This window comes from Protomyctophum bolini, assembly GCF_963924005.1.
Source record: "Protomyctophum bolini genome assembly, chromosome: 10".
NCBI classification, from domain to species: Eukaryota; Metazoa; Chordata; class Actinopteri; order Myctophiformes; family Myctophidae; genus Protomyctophum; species Protomyctophum bolini.
Genome location: NC_137871.1, coordinates 33,220,241 through 33,240,286, shown reverse-complemented (window position 1 = coordinate 33,240,286; position 20,046 = coordinate 33,220,241). Strand labels below are relative to the sequence as shown.

General features: G+C 42.8%; 1 protein-coding gene across 3 annotated transcripts in view; it reads left to right on the top strand.

Annotated features, from left to right (window-relative positions):
• flt4 (fms related receptor tyrosine kinase 4) overlaps nucleotides 1-20,046 on the top strand; it is a 138,520-nt gene that overhangs the window by 106,582 nt on the left and 11,892 nt on the right. For all 3 annotated transcript variants that reach the window (XM_080774585.1, XM_080774586.1, XM_080774584.1), the window contains exons 20-25: nucleotides 477-590; nucleotides 906-994; nucleotides 12,241-12,397; nucleotides 13,070-13,164; nucleotides 18,010-18,132; nucleotides 19,571-19,682. In XM_080774585.1, coding sequence (XP_080630711.1) covers nucleotides 477-590; nucleotides 906-994; nucleotides 12,241-12,397; nucleotides 13,070-13,164; nucleotides 18,010-18,132; nucleotides 19,571-19,682 — 690 coding nt within the window. The remainder of the gene's footprint in view (nucleotides 1-476; nucleotides 591-905; nucleotides 995-12,240; nucleotides 12,398-13,069; nucleotides 13,165-18,009; nucleotides 18,133-19,570; nucleotides 19,683-20,046) is intronic.

The following is a 20,046-nucleotide window of genomic DNA, read 5'->3' as shown; positions in this document are numbered from 1 at the left end:
AACATGTTCATGAAAAACCTGCTGTTCAACCACAGCACATTGCAGACTCGGGAAGGAAGGCGCCTTCCTCTGCTGCACTCGTTGTGATTCCGTGTGAAAGAGTTAAATGTCCCACATTACATATATTATTATTATTATTATTATTATATAAATGTATGCGGTACTGTGTATTATGTGTCCATGGATATCTTTGCTGTCGGTCGGAAACCTTGTATGTCCAAAACAATAACCTTTGATCCACTGTAGTTATTATTTAGTCACAAGCTATTTTTAATACTTGACACACTTAACCACTTTCACTTAAATCTTAGTACTATCTTTTTGCTATTTCCGTGGGACACTGTAGTAGAGTAGTAGGGCCTTCATGTAGGGAAACACAATATTAAAAATATGGAGATACATGGTTTATAATAAAACCTTAATATGTACTGTAAATAGGTGAAAGGAGCAAACATAGTTTTGTGCCTGCGTTTCAGAGGGAGCCTGCGCCAGCGAACACAAGGCTCTGATGTCAGAGTTGAAAATCCTCATTCACATTGGAAACCATCTGAACGTGGTCAACCTCTTGGGCGCTTGTACCAAAGCAAATGGTGAGTAGAGTATTGTATAAGCATCAATGTAAAAGCAGGGATGAGGAAGAGCTTCGGCTCGAAACGTTACCACTTTCACCAACTATCAATGTAAAAGCAAACACTCCAACTTAAAAGCGCAAGCCTAAGCTCGTTTTCATTGTTTTCCCATGAAACCAACAGACAAACCAGCAGAGCAGACAAAAGAAACAAAATCACTAACACAATTACAACAAACACAATAGACGTTACGGAGCCAGGCAATCCAATCAAACACAACTCAATAAACACTGACACTCTATCCATTTTGCTAACAATTTTATTGTCTTCCTCCAGGACCACTGATGGTGATAGTGGAATACTGCAAGTACGGGAATCTATCCAACTACCTGCGTGCCAAGCGAGAGTTCTTTCTACCATACAGAGTAAGCAAAACTATAGGGCAGCCCTTTTCATATCAAGGTTAATTATTTATTCATCATTTGAGCCACCTTTGGGGCGGTCGGTGGCTCAGGGGTAGAGGTTGCCAGTTCGAATACTTCTGTAGACTCGATGCGAATGGGTAGAGAAGTTGGGATTCTTGCTAATTGAATTTGCTGCGGTTTGCCTTCACACTGCGCTGTCATCCGCATCAATTGGAAACGCAGCAGGGAACTCCATCAATGTGTTCCATTCATAAACTACACAGTAAAATCTATGGTGTTAAAATAATACTTTGAGTAATAGTTAGGACGTACAATTAGGGTAATGTGTGTTGGTGACTAGACTTGTGAAATCGTGTCTAGTGAACGATTGTGTACACACGTGCGTGCGTGCGTGCATGTGCCTGCACGCACTGTTCTTTTGGGCATGTGGAGGCACAGCGCAGACAGCTGCACAAAATGAATCTGACCTCCATTTACAAGTTTACCGACATGAAAAAAGTTCCCACTCCCTCCCCACACAGTGACAGCAGTGACAACACTCCATGTTTACGCACCGACGGACTGAATATTCTGTACACTACAGTGTTTTTTATGTGTTTCCTTAAGCAATTGATTAATGTACTAGTCCTCATATTTCAATGAGGGCTATAGTCTAGTTATTTGCCCACGTCTATCCACGGTTAAACGGGAAATCTTTGCGCTGCATAAAATTAAAGGAGCATTCAGTGATTTGGAAAACCCCCCTGGTCCGCCCCGGTAACAAGATGTGCACATGCACGCACTACAGTGGGGGGGGGCACGCGACAGGCCAACAGCGCACAGACACCAAGGCCCGCCCCCGCCGGATCATGATTGGCGGAAGGCCCCTCTCTTTCCTGATTGGATGAAGGCTGGGCCACCTAAACGAAACCTACGGTTTTTTGACCCTCAGGGGTTAACTGGGGACAGGGAAGAACTCCGTATATGGTCAGCACACTCTATAGTAGGGAGGATTATCACAACAAAACAAAAAAAGAAGTGATATTTGAATTAAGTGAAATCACTGAATATACCTTTACTATCCCTTCTCCGTCTCCAACTGTGTTTAGCTTCAGTGACATCATCATCATACCCGGAAGCTATGCGGGAACGCCTACTGAGTGGCAAAAAAAACACTTTCTGGCCTTGACAGCTCATACATCCAAACAGAAAAGTCCTATCTGGTTGCATTCGACTTTTCCACTCGATTTACCACTCATTTTATGCATGCGCATACCTTCTCTTTTGCATATTTTAAGTTTGAGGTCTTATGCCTTAACTTAAGACCTGTAGGCGTAGCCACTGAGTGCTGTTTGGCCGCTCAAAATAGCTAAGCACTTTTGGGTGTCACGCAAAAGTAGTGAAAATAGCAGTTCTACAAGCTTGAATAGGCTAAATGCTATTTCTGATCATTCCTACCATAGTCAAGTGAGTACGAGGGTGTACAAAACCATAAATTGCACAGTAACCCTGTGAGCCATATTAATACCATTTATCATAAGAGTTCCTGGGTCACTGCCCTTGCCTCTGCCAGCTGTGCAGAGAAGCCCACGGGGAGCTTGCACTGCAAGTGTTCCATTCATTATAGCTTGTTTGTTGCTCATAGAATTGTTTTTCAGCATTCTGTGCACAAAAAACATTTATCAACGATTATCAACCTGGCACCTGGACTTTTGTTGTTCTCAAGGTTATCCAACTGAGGGAATAATTCATGTTAGGCGGTGGTTTGTTTATACCTTTGATATGATTTTATTTGCTTTATTTCCGCATGATGCAGTGGTTTTCAACCTTTTTCATATCAAGGCCAATTATTTATTCACCTGACAGGGGGGAAATTCCCCCCTGTCAGGTGAAAAGAAGCAGCTTGGACTCCCCATGCATAGAAGGAAGCATGAGGTCAGTCCGCTGCCCCCCCCCCCCCCCCCCCCGAGAACCGAGAAAAGGAATCAGATGAACCAGAAATAGACGAGCCAAGGACCCCAGGGGAAGTCTACAAACACATCAACACCGGGAAGAAGAACCAACGTTGGAGACTATTCCCAAAGAAAAGCATCCTCATCATAGGAGACTCAAACATGAGCCAACTTCCATCTCTGACACGACCAGATCTGCAAGTGGATTGCTACCCAGGAATGGGCTTCCAACATACGAAGGCCCTACTAGAGAGGATACCGAGCAACACCACTGTAGCCTATTGCATCCTGTCGGTTGGGATAAACGAGAGAGGCCACGCTCCAAAACAAGCGCAGAGGGCATTGAGAGAGGCCATCGCAGCAGCACAGAACGCCTTCCCAACTGCAAGTATCCATGTCCCTTTAGTCAACTACTCAACTAATTTCTCAATAAAGGATAAGGATAACATGAGAGAGCTAAATCGCAATATTATTACCTATAATTACCTCCCTAAATTGGATGACAGGGAGTTTAAAGTGGTTCCTGATAACGTACATTGGACAACAGAGACAGGCAAAGCAATGCTTGTAAATTGGCTTACTAGTTTAAACTTATAGACCCCATAAACCCAGAAAGGAGGGGGGGCAAGTCAAACATAATTAATCTGTCCCATTACTTCCAGCCAGATCAACACCAGACCGAACTGCTGGAAAAGGGACTTTCCTTTGTCCCGACACTGGACATCTATAAACAACAAACCAACAGGTTAAAGAAAGACCTTTCTCAGTATCACCGCAGATTGAAACTAGCTACACACTTTGGAATGGACCAAGGAACGGAGATACTGCCTTTTCGACCAAAATCAAGCTGGGAACCGTCTGAGAATTTAATCCCAAGCAGTCTTAAACGACTGATGCAGAAGGACATGAATACGGTAACACGCATACCAGGACACATTAAGGAAAAAGATAATCTCACAATAGAACAAACCAGGGCACTTAGGGAACTAATCAACAACAAACAAATCATTATCAAACCAGCAGACAAAGGCTCCTGCATAGTAATTATGGATCGACACCAATACCTTTTAGAAGGTGAGAGACAGCTCAACAATCAGGACCATTATAGGCAATTAGACCGACCCATTTACATGCAGACAGCTACGAAGGCCATAGCCATCATAAACAGTCTTAAGGACAAAAGGCACATAAACGCCAAACAACACCAATACTTAATAGGACAGGACAGCCCACGGGCTAGGATATTTTATCTTTTACCAAAAATACACAAAAGCCCGGATTCATGGACAATACCATATGAAATTCCACCCGGGAGACCAATTGTGTCGGACTGTGGCAGCGAGACGTATCAGACAGCAGAGTTTATTGAATATTTCCTGAACCCACTGTCGATAAAACACCCCAGTTTTATAAAAGACACTTACGATTTTGTGGACAAAATTAAAGCTATTAAAGTAGGAAAGGAGGCCCTTCTATTTTCAATAGATATAGACAGCCTCTACACAAACATTGAAACAGAATCAGGACTCCAAGCAGTCAGGGAAGTCTTTAGTAAATACCCAGACACAAGTCGACCAGAGGAGGAAATACTCCAATTACTAGACTTAAATCTAACCCAGAATGATTTTTCCTTTAACAACAAATTCTATTTACAAATCAAAGGCACGGCCATGGGAAAGAGATTTGCACCATCTTATGCAAACATTTACATGAGCATATGGGAACAGACCGCACTAGAAAAATGCAGACTTAAACCGACACATTACTATAGATTTCTAGATGATATATTTGGAATATGGGAACATAGCCAAGAAGAATTCCAGGAATTTATTGATGTTTTAAATAGCCATCATAGATCCATAACGATAAAATATGTGACACACACAGAAAGGATTGACTTTCTTGATGTAACAATCTTCAAGGGCCCAAACTTTAACACAAATGGGAAACTAGACTTAAAAGTATTCTTTAAAGAAACAGACACTCACGCCCTATTACACAAAACGTCATTCCACCCGACACACTCCTACACAGGAATAGTCAAATCACAACTACTAAGATTCCATAGGATTTGCACGCAAAGAAGTGATTTCAAAATAGCTTGTAAAACTCTATTTAATGCCCTCAGACTAAGAGGATACACTAGGACCTTCCTCCGGAAAGCCCAAAAAACCTTCTTAGAAATAAAAGTGCGAGATACAGGCCCCAAATTGGCCCTGATAACCAGTTATTCAACACAGAGCACACTAGCCAACAACAGAATAAAAAGGAATTTTGAGAACCGAACAGACGATCTTCTAAAAGATTATAAAATTATATCGGCCTACAGAAAAAATAAAAACCTTAAAGATTATCTAGTACACAGCAAGCTAAAAGAAATCAACACACCAGCACGCCAGGGACCAGAATACTTCAAACCCAAACAATTAGTAAAAAATAGAACCACAAAACGCGTCTTGGAGATTAAACAACAAATAACAGCCAGAACCAGCAACTGCATTTATTTAATCACATGTGAAAAATGTGGTTTACAATATGTCGGAGAGACAGGTAAAACAATAGGTACTAGGCTGGGACGACACAGATACAATATTAACAATGCCAAAAAGACAACCACAAGATTGGTGCAACATTTTATGGCGCACGGCATTGGAGCTCTAAAATGCGCTGGACTTCAACACAATCCTAACTGGACAGTAGGACAAAGACGTTTTAATGAAAAACAGTGGATTAAGAACCTCAACACGGATTTTCCTCGAGGCTTAAACATGCCTAAAATTAGATCTTGAACACTAAAAAACTTAAACTCAGGATTAAACTGGAGAAATCTAAAAGTGATTGGATCAGACTTCCTTCGGATACATGGCGAATGCATTTATTCCTTGCATTGTGCCTACACATGTCGCGACCTGCGGTCGCGACATGTGTAGGCACAGTGCACTGAAATCTTTTAATTCCCCCCTGAGCTAGTACCTGGAAACCGGAGATAAGTCTTTTATAATTATTACTGATTCTCCATTAGAGACATTTGGTCTCTACTAAAACCAAACCACAACGGAAAAAAATCCAGAACAATAGAACACACACCCATTGATTCTGATTGGACAGAGTGAAACAATGGCTAAGTAAGCCACACCTATCAAACAAAGCTGATTGGCCAAAGACTATCAGTCACGCCCACCATTAGGAACACATATAAACCAGGGTTTCAGCACAACTAATCATTCTTCTAACAGAATCATTCCTGCCTGAAGAAGGACAATACCAGTCCGAAATAGCTATAGCATGCATCAGAAGAACCAATGGAGAGACCACCGCAGAACCACGGAAGATACATGGCCTGAGAACGGGCCACACCTACGAGACCCTCCACCGGGACGATGGGCTGGAAACCAGCCATATCACCAGGAGAGAATCAACACCATACCGCCGGAAGACAGGCGAGAATTCCACCCTAGACTGGAGGAGCCCTGGTTGAAGAACAGACCCAGACAGAGATCTCCCCACCAGTCACAGGGAATTCCGCACAACCAACGGCCTGACCACAGACCACAGGTCCTCCGGAGACAGAACCAACCTTGGTTGAACAAGAGACAGCAAATCCAGCAGTCAGTACCTCACCCAAGAGCCGGAGAGAGACCTCAACACCAGACCCGATCGGGTCCCGTAAGATACAACACACATACCTACACACACACACACCACACAGAAAGAGGTGACTTCTTAAAAGCCATCAGAACCATGAACAAATTGATCATAAGCACACATCATCTGCAGAATGTAAATTCTTCTAGCAGACCACCAGCGAGTATAGCAAGGAAAACCCTTGAACTCATAAATTTGATAAAACCAGCTCTACCAACGGCTAAAACCACCCTATTACTCGAAGGGATATCCAGACACTGGTGTCACACAACCATCTTAGCCTTAGAAGAACACTACACCACAGTCTTAAACACAACCAAACAAGAGTTAACAGATAACTTAACAGAGGACGAGGAGAAAAAAGCCTTTACCATAGCAATCAGATGGGCTAGAAAAAACTTAGGGAAAAGACTAACACATTTGGAGATAAACAAAGCCCAACTTATGATCACACAGCTCAGATCAAATAGAACTGTCATTTCTACCCCTCCCCCTCCTACTACTGTCTCTCTGCCTATTCCCACTTTACCCCAACCCCCCCCTCCTCCTCCTTCCTCTGATCCTGATATACCTATATCCACTCCCCATCGTTCTCCACCAAAACCCCCCCCTTGTGTATCCACTGCCCCCCTCTCCCCACCCTCTCTGACCTCGACCCCCCCCATGTTCCCCACCATACTTATCTCCAAGACAATACCACCAACCATAGTACAGGTCCCCCCTAGAACGGATCTATCGGAAGTAGAGTTCCCCTCCCTGACCCTACCACCACAGAAGAGCCCACCACAGAGGCAAACACGAAGTAGGAGAGCCAATCCAAATGGCACGCCAAAACCCCAGAGGACTGACCACAACAGGACGGAACCAACAAAGAAGAAGACTACACAGGACCGGACCCAGGACACAGGACCAGGCCCAAGGAGGACCAACACAGACCCAGGAGAGAACCGAGAAAAGGAATCAGATGAACCAGAAATAGACGAGCCAAGGACCCCAGGGGAAGTCTACAAACACATCAACACCGGGAAGAAGAACCAACGTTGGAGACTATTCCCAAAGAAAAGCATCCTCATCATAGGAGACTCAAACATGAGCCAACTTCCATCTCTGACACGACCAGATCTGCAAGTGGATTGCTACCCAGGAATGGGCTTCCAACATACGAAGGCCCTACTAGAGAGGATACCGAGCAACACCACTGTAGCCTATTGCATCCTGTCGGTTGGGATAAACGAGAGAGGCCACGCTCCAAAACAAGCGCAGAGGGCATTGAGAGAGGCCATCGCAGCAGCACAGAACGCCTTCCCAACTGCAAGTATCCATGTCCCTTTAGTCAACTACTCAACTAATTTCTCAATAAAGGATAAGGATAACATGAGAGAGCTAAATCGCAATATTATTACCTATAATTACCTCCCTAAATTGGATGACAGGGAGTTTAAAGTGGTTCCTGATAACGTACATTGGACAACAGAGACAGGCAAAGCAATGCTTGTAAATTGGCTTACTAGTTTAAACTTATAGACCCCATAAACCCAGAAAGGAGGGGGGGCAAGTCAAACATAATTAATCTGTCCCATTACTTCCAGCCAGATCAACACCAGACCGAACTGCTGGAAAAGGGACTTTCCTTTGTCCCGACACTGGACATCTATAAACAACAAACCAACAGGTTAAAGAAAGACCTTTCTCAGTATCACCGCAGATTGAAACTAGCTACACACTTTGGAATGGACCAAGGAACGGAGATACTGCCTTTTCGACCAAAATCAAGCTGGGAACCGTCTGAGAATTTAATCCCAAGCAGTCTTAAACGACTGATGCAGAAGGACATGAATACGGTAACACGCATACCAGGACACATTAAGGAAAAAGATAATCTCACAATAGAACAAACCAGGGCACTTAGGGAACTAATCAACAACAAACAAATCATTATCAAACCAGCAGACAAAGGCTCCTGCATAGTAATTATGGATCGACACCAATACCTTTTAGAAGGTGAGAGACAGCTCAACAATCAGGACCATTATAGGCAATTAGACCGACCCATTTACATGCAGACAGCTACGAAGGCCATAGCCATCATAAACAGTCTTAAGGACAAAAGGCACATAAACGCCAAACAACACCAATACTTAATAGGACAGGACAGCCCACGGGCTAGGATATTTTATCTTTTACCAAAAATACACAAAAGCCCGGATTCATGGACAATACCATATGAAATTCCACCCGGGAGACCAATTGTGTCGGACTGTGGCAGCGAGACGTATCAGACAGCAGAGTTTATTGAATATTTCCTGAACCCACTGTCGATAAAACACCCCAGTTTTATAAAAGACACTTACGATTTTGTGGACAAAATTAAAGCTATTAAAGTAGGAAAGGAGGCCCTTCTATTTTCAATAGATATAGACAGCCTCTACACAAACATTGAAACAGAATCAGGACTCCAAGCAGTCAGGGAAGTCTTTAGTAAATACCCAGACACAAGTCGACCAGAGGAGGAAATACTCCAATTACTAGACTTAAATCTAACCCAGAATGATTTTTCCTTTAACAACAAATTCTATTTACAAATCAAAGGCACGGCCATGGGAAAGAGATTTGCACCATCTTATGCAAACATTTACATGAGCATATGGGAACAGACCGCACTAGAAAAATGCAGACTTAAACCGACACATTACTATAGATTTCTAGATGATATATTTGGAATATGGGAACATAGCCAAGAAGAATTCCAGGAATTTATTGATGTTTTAAATAGCCATCATAGATCCATAACGATAAAATATGTGACACACACAGAAAGGATTGACTTTCTTGATGTTACAATCTTCAAGGGCCCAAACTTTAACACAAATGGGAAACTAGACTTAAAAGTATTCTTTAAAGAAACAGACACTCACGCCCTATTACACAAAACGTCATTCCACCCGACACACTCCTACACAGGAATAGTCAAATCACAACTACTAAGATTCCATAGGATTTGCACGCAAAGAAGTGATTTCAAAATAGCTTGTAAAACTCTATTTAATGCCCTCAGACTAAGAGGATACACTAGGACCTTCCTCCGGAAAGCCCAAAAAACCTTCTTAGAAATAAAAGTGCGAGATACAGGCCCCAAATTGGCCCTGATAACCAGTTATTCAACACAGAGCACACTAGCCAACAACAGAATAAAAAGGAATTTTGAGAACCGAACAGACGATCTTCTAAAAGATTATAAAATTATATCGGCCTACAGAAAAAATAAAAACCTTAAAGATTATCTAGTACACAGCAAGCTAAAAGAAATCAACACACCAGCACGCCAGGGACCAGAATACTTCAAACCCAAACAATTAGTAAAAAATAGAACCACAAAACGCGTCTTGGAGATTAAACAACAAATAACAGCCAGAACCAGCAACTGCATTTATTTAATCACATGTGAAAAATGTGGTTTACAATATGTCGGAGAGACAGGTAAAACAATAGGTACTAGGCTGGGACGACACAGATACAATATTAACAATGCCAAAAAGACAACCACAAGATTGGTGCAACATTTTATGGCGCACGGCATTGGAGCTCTAAAATGCGCTGGACTTCAACACAATCCTAACTGGACAGTAGGACAAAGACGTTTTAATGAAAAACAGTGGATTAAGAACCTCAACACGGATTTTCCTCGAGGCTTAAACATGCCTAAAATTAGATCTTGAACACTAAAAAACTTAAACTCAGGATTAAACTGGAGAAATCTAAAAGTGATTGGATCAGACTTCCTTCGGATACATGGCGAATGCATTTATTCCTTGCATTGTGCCTACACATGTCGCGACCTGCGGTCGCGACATGTGTAGGCACAGTGCACTGAAATCTTTTAATTCCCCCCCCAGGTTGGCAGAGGAAGTGTAGCGCCCAGGATTACATTAGATAATTGACACTGGGTGGAAAGAAATGGGCTGCAAAATCGTGGGATAAAAAACTAGAAGGATCCATTTGGTTACCAACTTTCCATAATTTAGCTGGGGACCACCTGGAATCCCCTCAAGGACCACTGGTGGTCCCCGGACCACTGGTTGAAAACCACTGTCATAATGTATAAAGACAAATGCAATGTGCATTCTGGCTTGGCCTAACATTTCTATTCTGGCAAAGACACAATTTGTAATCAAAGTAGCCTAATTTGATACATTTACTCTCTTTTGAATATTTCTGGTAATACGGTAAGTAATAGGCCTAAGTCTGTAGGGCGGAAAAAAATGACCGATGGCCGTTTTCAAGATGTTTTGGCCATTATCTCTTTGGCCATAAGTACTGAATTTACATGTATTATGAATATGTTGTGAAAGTGCCAATGTACAGGTGTGTAGATCTCAAATCAAATCTACAAGCTCTCGAATTTTGCAACATATCTATCTACATTCATAGGTAGAGCAGGTCGTCCAATGATCCCTGGGTCGGCGGTTTGAATCCCGGCTCCTCCTGTCCAAAGTGTCCTTGGGCAAGACACTGAACCCTACATTGCCTCCAATGTGTCGGTGTGAGCTCGCCACCATTGGTGTGTGAAATGTGGGAAGTGAGTCGCTAGTGTCGACTGTTCGCCGCTTCACCTCCCAATGTATGAATAAATTAACCATTGTCAAGCGCTTTGAGCACTTGGAAAAGCACTATAAAATGCAATTCATTATTATATAGATGGCCCTAACCTTCTATAGATGGATGGATAGATGGATAGAGCAGGATCTTAGAAGAATGGCTGATTTATCCTGTCTGTGGGCATTAATTAGATTGATGGTGTTGACACACCCAGCTCAGTCTAATTAGTTTGACACAGGCCAGCTGTGACTGCTTAATACTATTAAGTTGTAATATTAATAGATGTTGTCATCATTGATGTGGTCTGTTGTTCATTGGAGTTTGAATCAGGAGGAATCTCCACAATTCAAATGGAAACTGCTTTACAGCGGGATACTTTATTAAATTAAAAATATATAATAATATATATTACTGTGTGTCTTCCCCCATTCCCTTTCCTGTCAAACTACTGTAAAACCTATCAATAAAGGCAAAAAGCCCACAAAAATATCTTAAATAAATAAATTCCTACTTGGAATTCACTAAAACGTGTTCTATAGACATAATTGATGAATTCTGTCGAGATCCTGTCGTCTGAGGCTGAAACTTCTAAATAAAATGCCCCAAAAAGCCATTTCACTACACCTTTAAACAGTAGTAAAGGTAATGGACGGTGAAATGTATATTATGAGGCATATTTCTCGCGTTGGATGCATTAAGGCAAGCTGGCCTACTGTATTGTTGCATTCACACAGGCAGATTCAACGATGCAGTCTACCATTCATTGTTAATGGAAGCCAGCGACATGACGTTGCAAAGACGCAATGATGCATATGTAGCTGCTCCAAATCAACTCACAACGCGTCTTTGCATGGTTCCATCTGCCCGTGTGAACGCACCATTAATGATGGGGCCACGTACAGCTTCAGTGGCCAATGAGGTGTCTGCGTCTCTGTGTCCGTGGCCAATGAGGTGTCTGCGTCTCTGTGTCCGTGGCCAATGAGGTGTCTGCGTCTCTGTGTCCGTGGCCAATGAGGTGTCTGCGTCTCTGTGTCCGTGGCCAATGAGGTGTCTGCGTCTCTGTGTCCATGGTAGGATCGCTCTCCTAAGACCCAGAGCCAGGTGCGAAGGATGATCGAGGCGGGACAAGTGGACCAAAGGGGGCGGTCTCCGTCCTCCTCACCCATTGGCAGTCCTCGCAGTCAGCCATCCAGAAGGTCCAATCAGAAGAGCGTTCCTGCCGCGGAGACGAGTGAGTCTATCTTTTACTTTTGTTTTGTTCTCGATTGTCCAAATGGACCCCTGAGGATGTACAGTGTTTTATTGTCCAAATGGACCCTTACCCCGGAGGATGTACAGTGTTTTATTGTCCAAATGGACCCTTACCCCTGAGGATGTACAGTGTTTTATTGTCCAAATGGACCCTTACCCCTGAGGATGTACAGTGTTTTATTGAAATTAAAATTATTGAGAATGTTTTAATTAACATTATTATTAGTATTGATAGAAGCAGTGGTGGAAAGTAACTACTGTAAGTACTGTATTTTTTAGGTATTTGTACTTGTCAAAATTGAGTTACTAGTTACTTTGTAGATTTTTATTATTATTACAAAACACACCACTTTAACCACTTCAGCCCTATATACATTTCGGCCATTTGAAAATAGCCGATCTACGACGCATTGTGAGCTTGTAGATCAGCTATTTTCAAAAGATGTTCATACATTTGAAAACCTGAAATGGCACATTCTGCATAATTACTTTTACCTTTGGTAATTTAAGTACATTTTGATGCCAACACTGTTGTACTTTTACTCAAGTACATTTTGAATTCTGGACTTTTACTCCTTCTGTATTGCAGTATGGATACTTTTAAGTAAAAAGTAAAAACATTGATCACTTTTGCACCCGTCATTGTCTCCAGCGGAGGACCTGTGGAAGACTCCGCTGACCATTGAAGATCTGATCTGCTACAGCTTCCAGGTGGCACGTGGCATGGACTTCCTCACTTCCAGAAAGGTACAAAGAACACCACTTTAGCTATTGAAAAATAGCAGATCTACAAGTTCATAGCGCGCCACCGAGTGGCGCGCTACGAGCTTGTAGGTCTGCTATTTTTGAAAAAATCGTAAAAATGCAGCACAAATCTTTGAATATATATTCTTTCAGAGCGAACGTTTTTTTTTATTTCGACGTCAGGCCTAAATGGGTTAAAATGTATGAAAACAAAATGCGATTTTATGACCCGTAAATATTGGTCCGTGACCCACATATGGGTCCCGACCCATTGTTTGGGAACACTATAGGTTTGTATATTGTCAGTTTCACCCCTGCTTACGTTTCATCTTTTGTCCTACATCAAATTGGTCGAAGCTTAAGATACTGTAGCTTGCGGCTATGAAATGGAAAATCAGCAATATTTTAAAGATGGAGTGCCATGATTTTTTCCCACCCTAAAAAATGATCATCAGGTCTTATTGTTATATAAGGAGGAAGACTTTTTTTTCTCCAAAAAGTTACATTGCTGCTCTCAGGGCAGCATTTGAATGCTGGTCTCAGGGCAGCTTCAATGCTATACATACAACCATGTTACATTGCTGCTCTCAGGGCAGCATTTGAATGCTGGTCTCAGGGCAGCTTCAATGCTATACATACAACCATGTTAAATTGCTGCTCTCAGGGCAGCATTTGAATGCTGGTCTCAGGGCAGCCAAATGCTATACAAATACCAATGTTAAATTGCTTCCCTGAGGGCAGCTTTTGAATGCTGCTCTTTTGGTCCGCGAGCCATGCTCGTGCCTCGCAGCACCTCGCAACGCCTCCTCTTTCCCCGTGTTAACAACGAGGAAGTCAACTGAACAAGTGCAGCTGCAGTCCCAGGAGCATTGCTTCATTACGTGAATACGCTGACCAGATCGAAACATAGTCTGGAACTCTGGATTCATGCCAGAATCATGTTAGCCAGGCTGCACATTGGAATCCTCAGTGATCATTTATCATTTGCAATTAGACTGTACTTGAACCGCTTAGCCTTCATATGGTTCATTAGCAGCGGTGCAAAGCAACCAAGTAAATACAATGTCAATCTTTTGAGTACTGTGTACTTGAGTATTTGTATTTTTGGATCCTTGAGGAATTTCACTCCACTCCAAGGACAAATCTTGTATTTTTGACTCCACTACAATATAAAATAAACCTCACCAACATTGATATGAAATTTGGTGTGTGTGTGTGTGTGTGTGTGTGTGTGTGTGTGTGTGTGTGTGTGTGTGTGTGTGTGTGTGTGTGTGTGTGTGTGTGTGTGTGTGTGTGTGTGTGTGTGTGTGTGTGTGTGTGTGTGTGTGTGTGTGTGTGTGTGTGTGTGTGTGTGTGTGTGTGTGTGTGTGTGTGTGTGTGTGTGTGTGTGTGTGTGTGTGTGTGTGTGTGTGTGTGTGTGTGTGTGTGTGTGTGTGTGTGTGTGTGTGTGTGTGTGTGTGTGTGTGCGTGCGTGCGTGCGTGCGTGCGTGTCCGTCCACAGTCACACAATAATGTGCACACACAGTCCCAAACATGTATGTGTGCACACCCACACAGGATGCATCTCCTGATCCATCATACAGAGATACGGTACACACACGTAGTTCACACCACTTCACCTACCTGCCTTGCACAGTACAAGTTCATATAACTTTATTGGCTACATAAGGCAATGTTTTGATCACCAGAACCTTCTGCGAGCGTCATACTTGAAGAAGAACATTGCGTCCTGTAGCTAATAAACTAATAAACTTCATCCTTGCACTGTGCAAGTCCAACAGTGAGCAGGTGCTGTTCTTATTTATTTAATATTTTTAATTATCTTATTCTAGCCTGGTTCTTCTACACACCAGTCACAAAGACTTGAATAGACAAAGTATAATACAGCACTATAGTGGTTTATTTTGAATAATAACCTAAATCTTCAAAGTAACTTATTTTAAAACTACTTTTATACGTTGGCTATTAGAAAATAGCAGATATACAACACAAATCTTCTCTTCTGGGGCACCTTGGCACGAAACATTTTCAGGCCAAATATATATATCAATTTGGGGGTCCTTGCACGTTTGAGAACCACTGCTCAAGAGAGAAAAACCTCCGCTTCGGACGGGCTTTCCGAACCAGTACAGAGAAGCAGTCTGGGGGGACGGCGGCCTAGTTCTCTCGATCAAAACTCAAGCAGAAATAAACAAAGCAAGTTTAGATAGCTCGTTGTCCACAGCTCCACGCACACCCCGCGGTATCTGCACCCCAGACCTGACTTCTCGTCTCGATCCAAACTCAAGCAGGAACAAACGAGCAAGTTTAGATGGCTCGTCGTCTTGGCCCCCGCGAGGGGACGAAAACAAAACACCATCCATCATACAGAGATACACACACGTAGTTCACACCACTTCACCTACTTGAAGTTTTTCATTCATTAATAATAATAATAATAATACATTTTATTTATAAGGCGCCTTTCAGGGCACTCAAGGTCGCCGTACAGGTTAAAAACAGTACAAGAACACAGTTAAAAGCAGAACAAAACTAGGGCACAGCTTGCAGCAGAAGACACAGAGGTCACACAGAGTCATAGGACTGCCTAAACAGGTGGGTTTTGAGGGGAGTTTGAAATATGGTGATGAAATATGGTGATCTCTTGAGAGCATCCAATAATTCCAATCGGCTACTGTCCACAACGCGATCCCATTAATTCCCAACTCCCACATGTGTGTTGTTCGTGCGTGCGTGTGTGTGTGCGCGTGTGTGTACGTGCGTGTGTGTGTGTGTGTGTGTGTGTGTGTGTGTGTGCGTGTGTGTGTGTGTGTGTGTGTGTGCTCATGTGTCCAGCCCCCCTCTCTCTCTCTCTCTCTCTCTCTCTCTCAAAACGATATTTTTTTCCAGGGCCAGATTGGGCACTTTTGCATGTTTTTTTTTCATTCATTTTTTTGTCTCATTTGTTTGAGAACAAGTGCTGTTTATATGTCTGATGAGAATTCTGAGTGAGAAAGTATCTCACACTCAAACCCAGTTTTCTCAGCTTTTTGTTTCCAAGATGGCCGTTTTTCCTGAAACCAAGCTTTATTCAACGGCCAATAACTTCAGAACGATAAAAGCAAATGACTCACTTCTTTTTTCTGGGTACTGGCACCTGTGAGAAAAACTTCTGACTAACTGTGGCACTGAAGGAGTTTTAATTAAGATTCGAGTGCCAACCCTAACAAGCGAACGTTCGAACCCCGAATGTTCGAGGACAGCCTTCGTAGCCGAGTGTGTAGAGGGGCGGGGCCACCTGGGAATCATAAGGTTTGCTTCCCAGCCCTCCCCCGCTAACCTCGCCCACCAGGCTTTCCACCACCTCCGAGGAAAGCCTGGTCTCAGTTTCATTTCGGTATATGATCCGCTCTGGAGCGGATGATATCGTTACGTCATGTTGTAGTATTGTTTTGTAGTCGACAGGCAGGAACAATACACGAACTTCCTTTTCCCTCAAACCGGAAGAATAACAATAAAAGCTCTCGTAGCCTGCAGCTTTTATTGAGAAAAATCGGTTTGAGGGAAAAGGAAGTTCTGGTTTGTTGATCCTGCCTGTCGACTACAAAACAATACTACAACATGATGTAACGATATCATCCGCTCCCGCCCGGATCATATACCGAAATGAAATGGTGCCCAGGCTACTCCCCCGCTGGTCCACTTGCACTTCAAGATGCATTCAGAGAGCTAAAGCTTGTACTAAATGCTGGAAAAACTCAAATTAAAAAAGGGTATTGAACAACTTACATATCCCTACCTCAAATGGATCAAACATAGAAAGGGTTGCTGATATACCGTGGAATATGGCTTGATGACAAATTAATTTAAATACCATATAGACAATCTTGTTTGTAAACTAATGCAAATTATTTGCTTTTTCTACCGGAACAGAGCTAGTTTCCCAATTCCATGTAGGGAAAGAGTTATTGAAGCAGTCTTTCTTTCTGTATTGGACTATGGAGATGTCATCTATAGAAAAGCCGCTCCTTCTGTCCTCAAGCCCTTGGATGCAGTTCATCACTCTGCTCTGCAATTTATATCTGGTGAACATTATAGAACTCATCACTGCATCCTATATGACAGAGGGCTGGCCTTCCTTTTCCGACAGGCGGAATAAACATTTATATCTATTTATTTTTAAAGCAATTGATGGGACTTTACCGTTGTATATTAAAGCTCTGCTGGATTGGAATCCTGTAACATATTGGACACACTCCAGTCACGGGCTCACACTAAAGGTTCCAAATGTAAAAAAAGAACTGGGGAAAACAGCCTTTTCTTTTAGTGCCCGGACCACGTGGAATGACGTACAGCTTAAATTAAAGATCTGCTCTCCCATTACATGCGGTCAATTTAAAATTCTGATTGCATACTTACCCCCAAGTGTCTGCAACTGTTTTTAAACATGTATTAGATCATAATGAGGAAATGTTGCTGCTCTGTTTGTTTTTTTAGTGCTTTGAAAATGTTGTATTATGTTGTACTGTATCTCTACGATACTACAAATGAGGGAAACCTCAATGTCTCTCGAGCATAAATAAAGGTTTGAATGAATTAATGAATGGTCGATATTCTCAGATAGTGTCCATGAACGCACCCGGTAACTGTTCCCCAACACTGCTCCCAATAATTAGGACGGGTAAATGCAGAGGACAGAATGTGCAAAAACTATACAGAGACTAAAAACATCCCAAGGGATGCATGCACAGAGCAAGTTGAAAGGTAATTATATATGGAATAACTTGTGTGTGTGTGTGTGTGTGTGTGTGTGTGTGTGTGTGTGTGTGTGTGTGTGTGTGTGTGCGCGCGTGTGCGTGCATGCGTCAGTGTATCCACAGAGACCTGGCAGCGAGGAACATACTGCTGTCAGAGAACAACGTGGTGAAGATCTGTGACTTTGGCCTGGCCAGAGACATCTACAAAGACCCCGACTACGTCCGCAAAGGAAACGTAAGACCTCCCCCTCTTCAAAACACAGTGTAAAACCACCAATTATTCACATTGAAGAGAGGTAAAACATATCGTCGCTGTCGTGTTGGAAACCTCATTACGTCCAAAACTGTTACTTTTCAGGATTCAGATTAAGTGGGGCGCTCAGTTACGGAAACGAAGATAAGAGGTTTCTGCCCGAGAGCGATGACTTCTGATGGGCGGTCTCAGAACATGTTCTCAGAACATGAGCACCCCCCAGACTGCTTCTCTGTACTGGTTCGGAAAGCCCGTCCGAACCGGAGGTTTTTCTCTCTTGAGCAGTGGTTCTCAAACGTGCAAGGACCCCCATCTGAAAATGTTTCGTGCCAGGGTGTATAAAAGTAGTTTTCAAATAATAAGTTACTTTGTAGATTTAGGTTATTATTAAAAACAAACTATAGTGCTGTATTAAGCCCAACACACACCGGGTGCGCAGCGTTGCCACGTGGCAACGCCTGGAAAATAGAACAGTGGTGTATCGGAGCATCAGGCGAGGCGTCAGCGCGCGTCGGACGCCGCTGGTGTGGCATAGGTTCATTGAAAATAACGGAGGCGGCTGTTTTCACGCGCGGCGTTCGCAGACGGTGTGTGTTGGGCTTTATACTTTGTCTATTCAAGTCTTTGTGACTGGTGTGTAGAAGAACCAGGCTAGAATAACATCATAAAAAAATTAATAATAAGAAGAACAGCACCCGCTCACTGTTGGACTTGCAGTGTGCAATATTAGTTTATTGGCTACAGGACGCAATGTTCTTCTTCAAGTATGGCGCTTGCAGAAGGTTGCAGACATAATAGGCTCATAGTCCATCACCGTTTCTCTCTACTGCCTATCTGCCTCTATTCTATTCCTTTCTGGTCCTTTTCTGTTCCTTTCCTATTCTATTGCTGTCGCAGTCTCTGTTATTTAATTCCTTTGTTCTCTTGTTCTCCTGCTGATCTGTTTCGTCGTTAACTCAGCTCGCAAAGCCACCTGGCCAGGAGGACAGCACTGCCTGGCTTTGCGCCGTGATGGTTTTGCGAGCTGAGCTCTCATTGTATTGTACTATTATAAAGTAGGCAATAGCAAGCGCAAACACATTGCCCGGAGCGAGTCTCGTGACCATTGTTCCGGTGGCGAGTAAAAACAGAGAGAAGGACTGGGGAGAGCGGTGGTTTTCTCTTCACCGCAGCTGAGTGACGTCATGTTCGGTGATAGCGGTGGTCACCTCATCACCGAAAACTGGACCATGAATAGGCCTTTAAACAGACAAGGAGATCCGAGCACTCCAAAAAGTGGACCTGAGGAATGGAGTTTAACTTTAAAACTTTCATATGTTAGGTCAAGGTCTTCAAGGTCTTCATCGGGGCGAGAGTGTGATGTTTTGATGTTTGGTTTTTATGATTATTTGTGTAACACTTACTTACTGTGTTCCTCCAGGCCCGTCTTCCATTGAAGTGGATGGCTCCAGAGAGTATCTTTGATAAGCTGTACACCAGCCAGAGCGATGTGTGGTCCTTTGGTGTCCTCCTGTGGGAAATCTTTTCACTGGGTAAAGAAACACCATAACACCTGCACAATGTCTGGACAAGACAGCAGTTGATACAGTAGTTTTTACTATTTAGGCATTCAGCAGACGCTGACGAAGTGCAGAGCAACACAAGTGCAACACCAGAGTAACCTAGTCAACAAACGTCAGGGTCACAGTAGAGTGCAAAGAAAACAATGAACAGCCTACGCTGCAAAATAACAAGGAAAACATCATACCTAGCATTTATTTAAACAACATGCTATCTAAATAGTAAATATAATTCTTAGCATTTGCCTTCCAGCAAAAGGAATGTCTATCCAAGTACAATATACAAGTCCAAGTACAACTCCAACGGATTTCAATTATGTCTTACCGAGTGCACAGT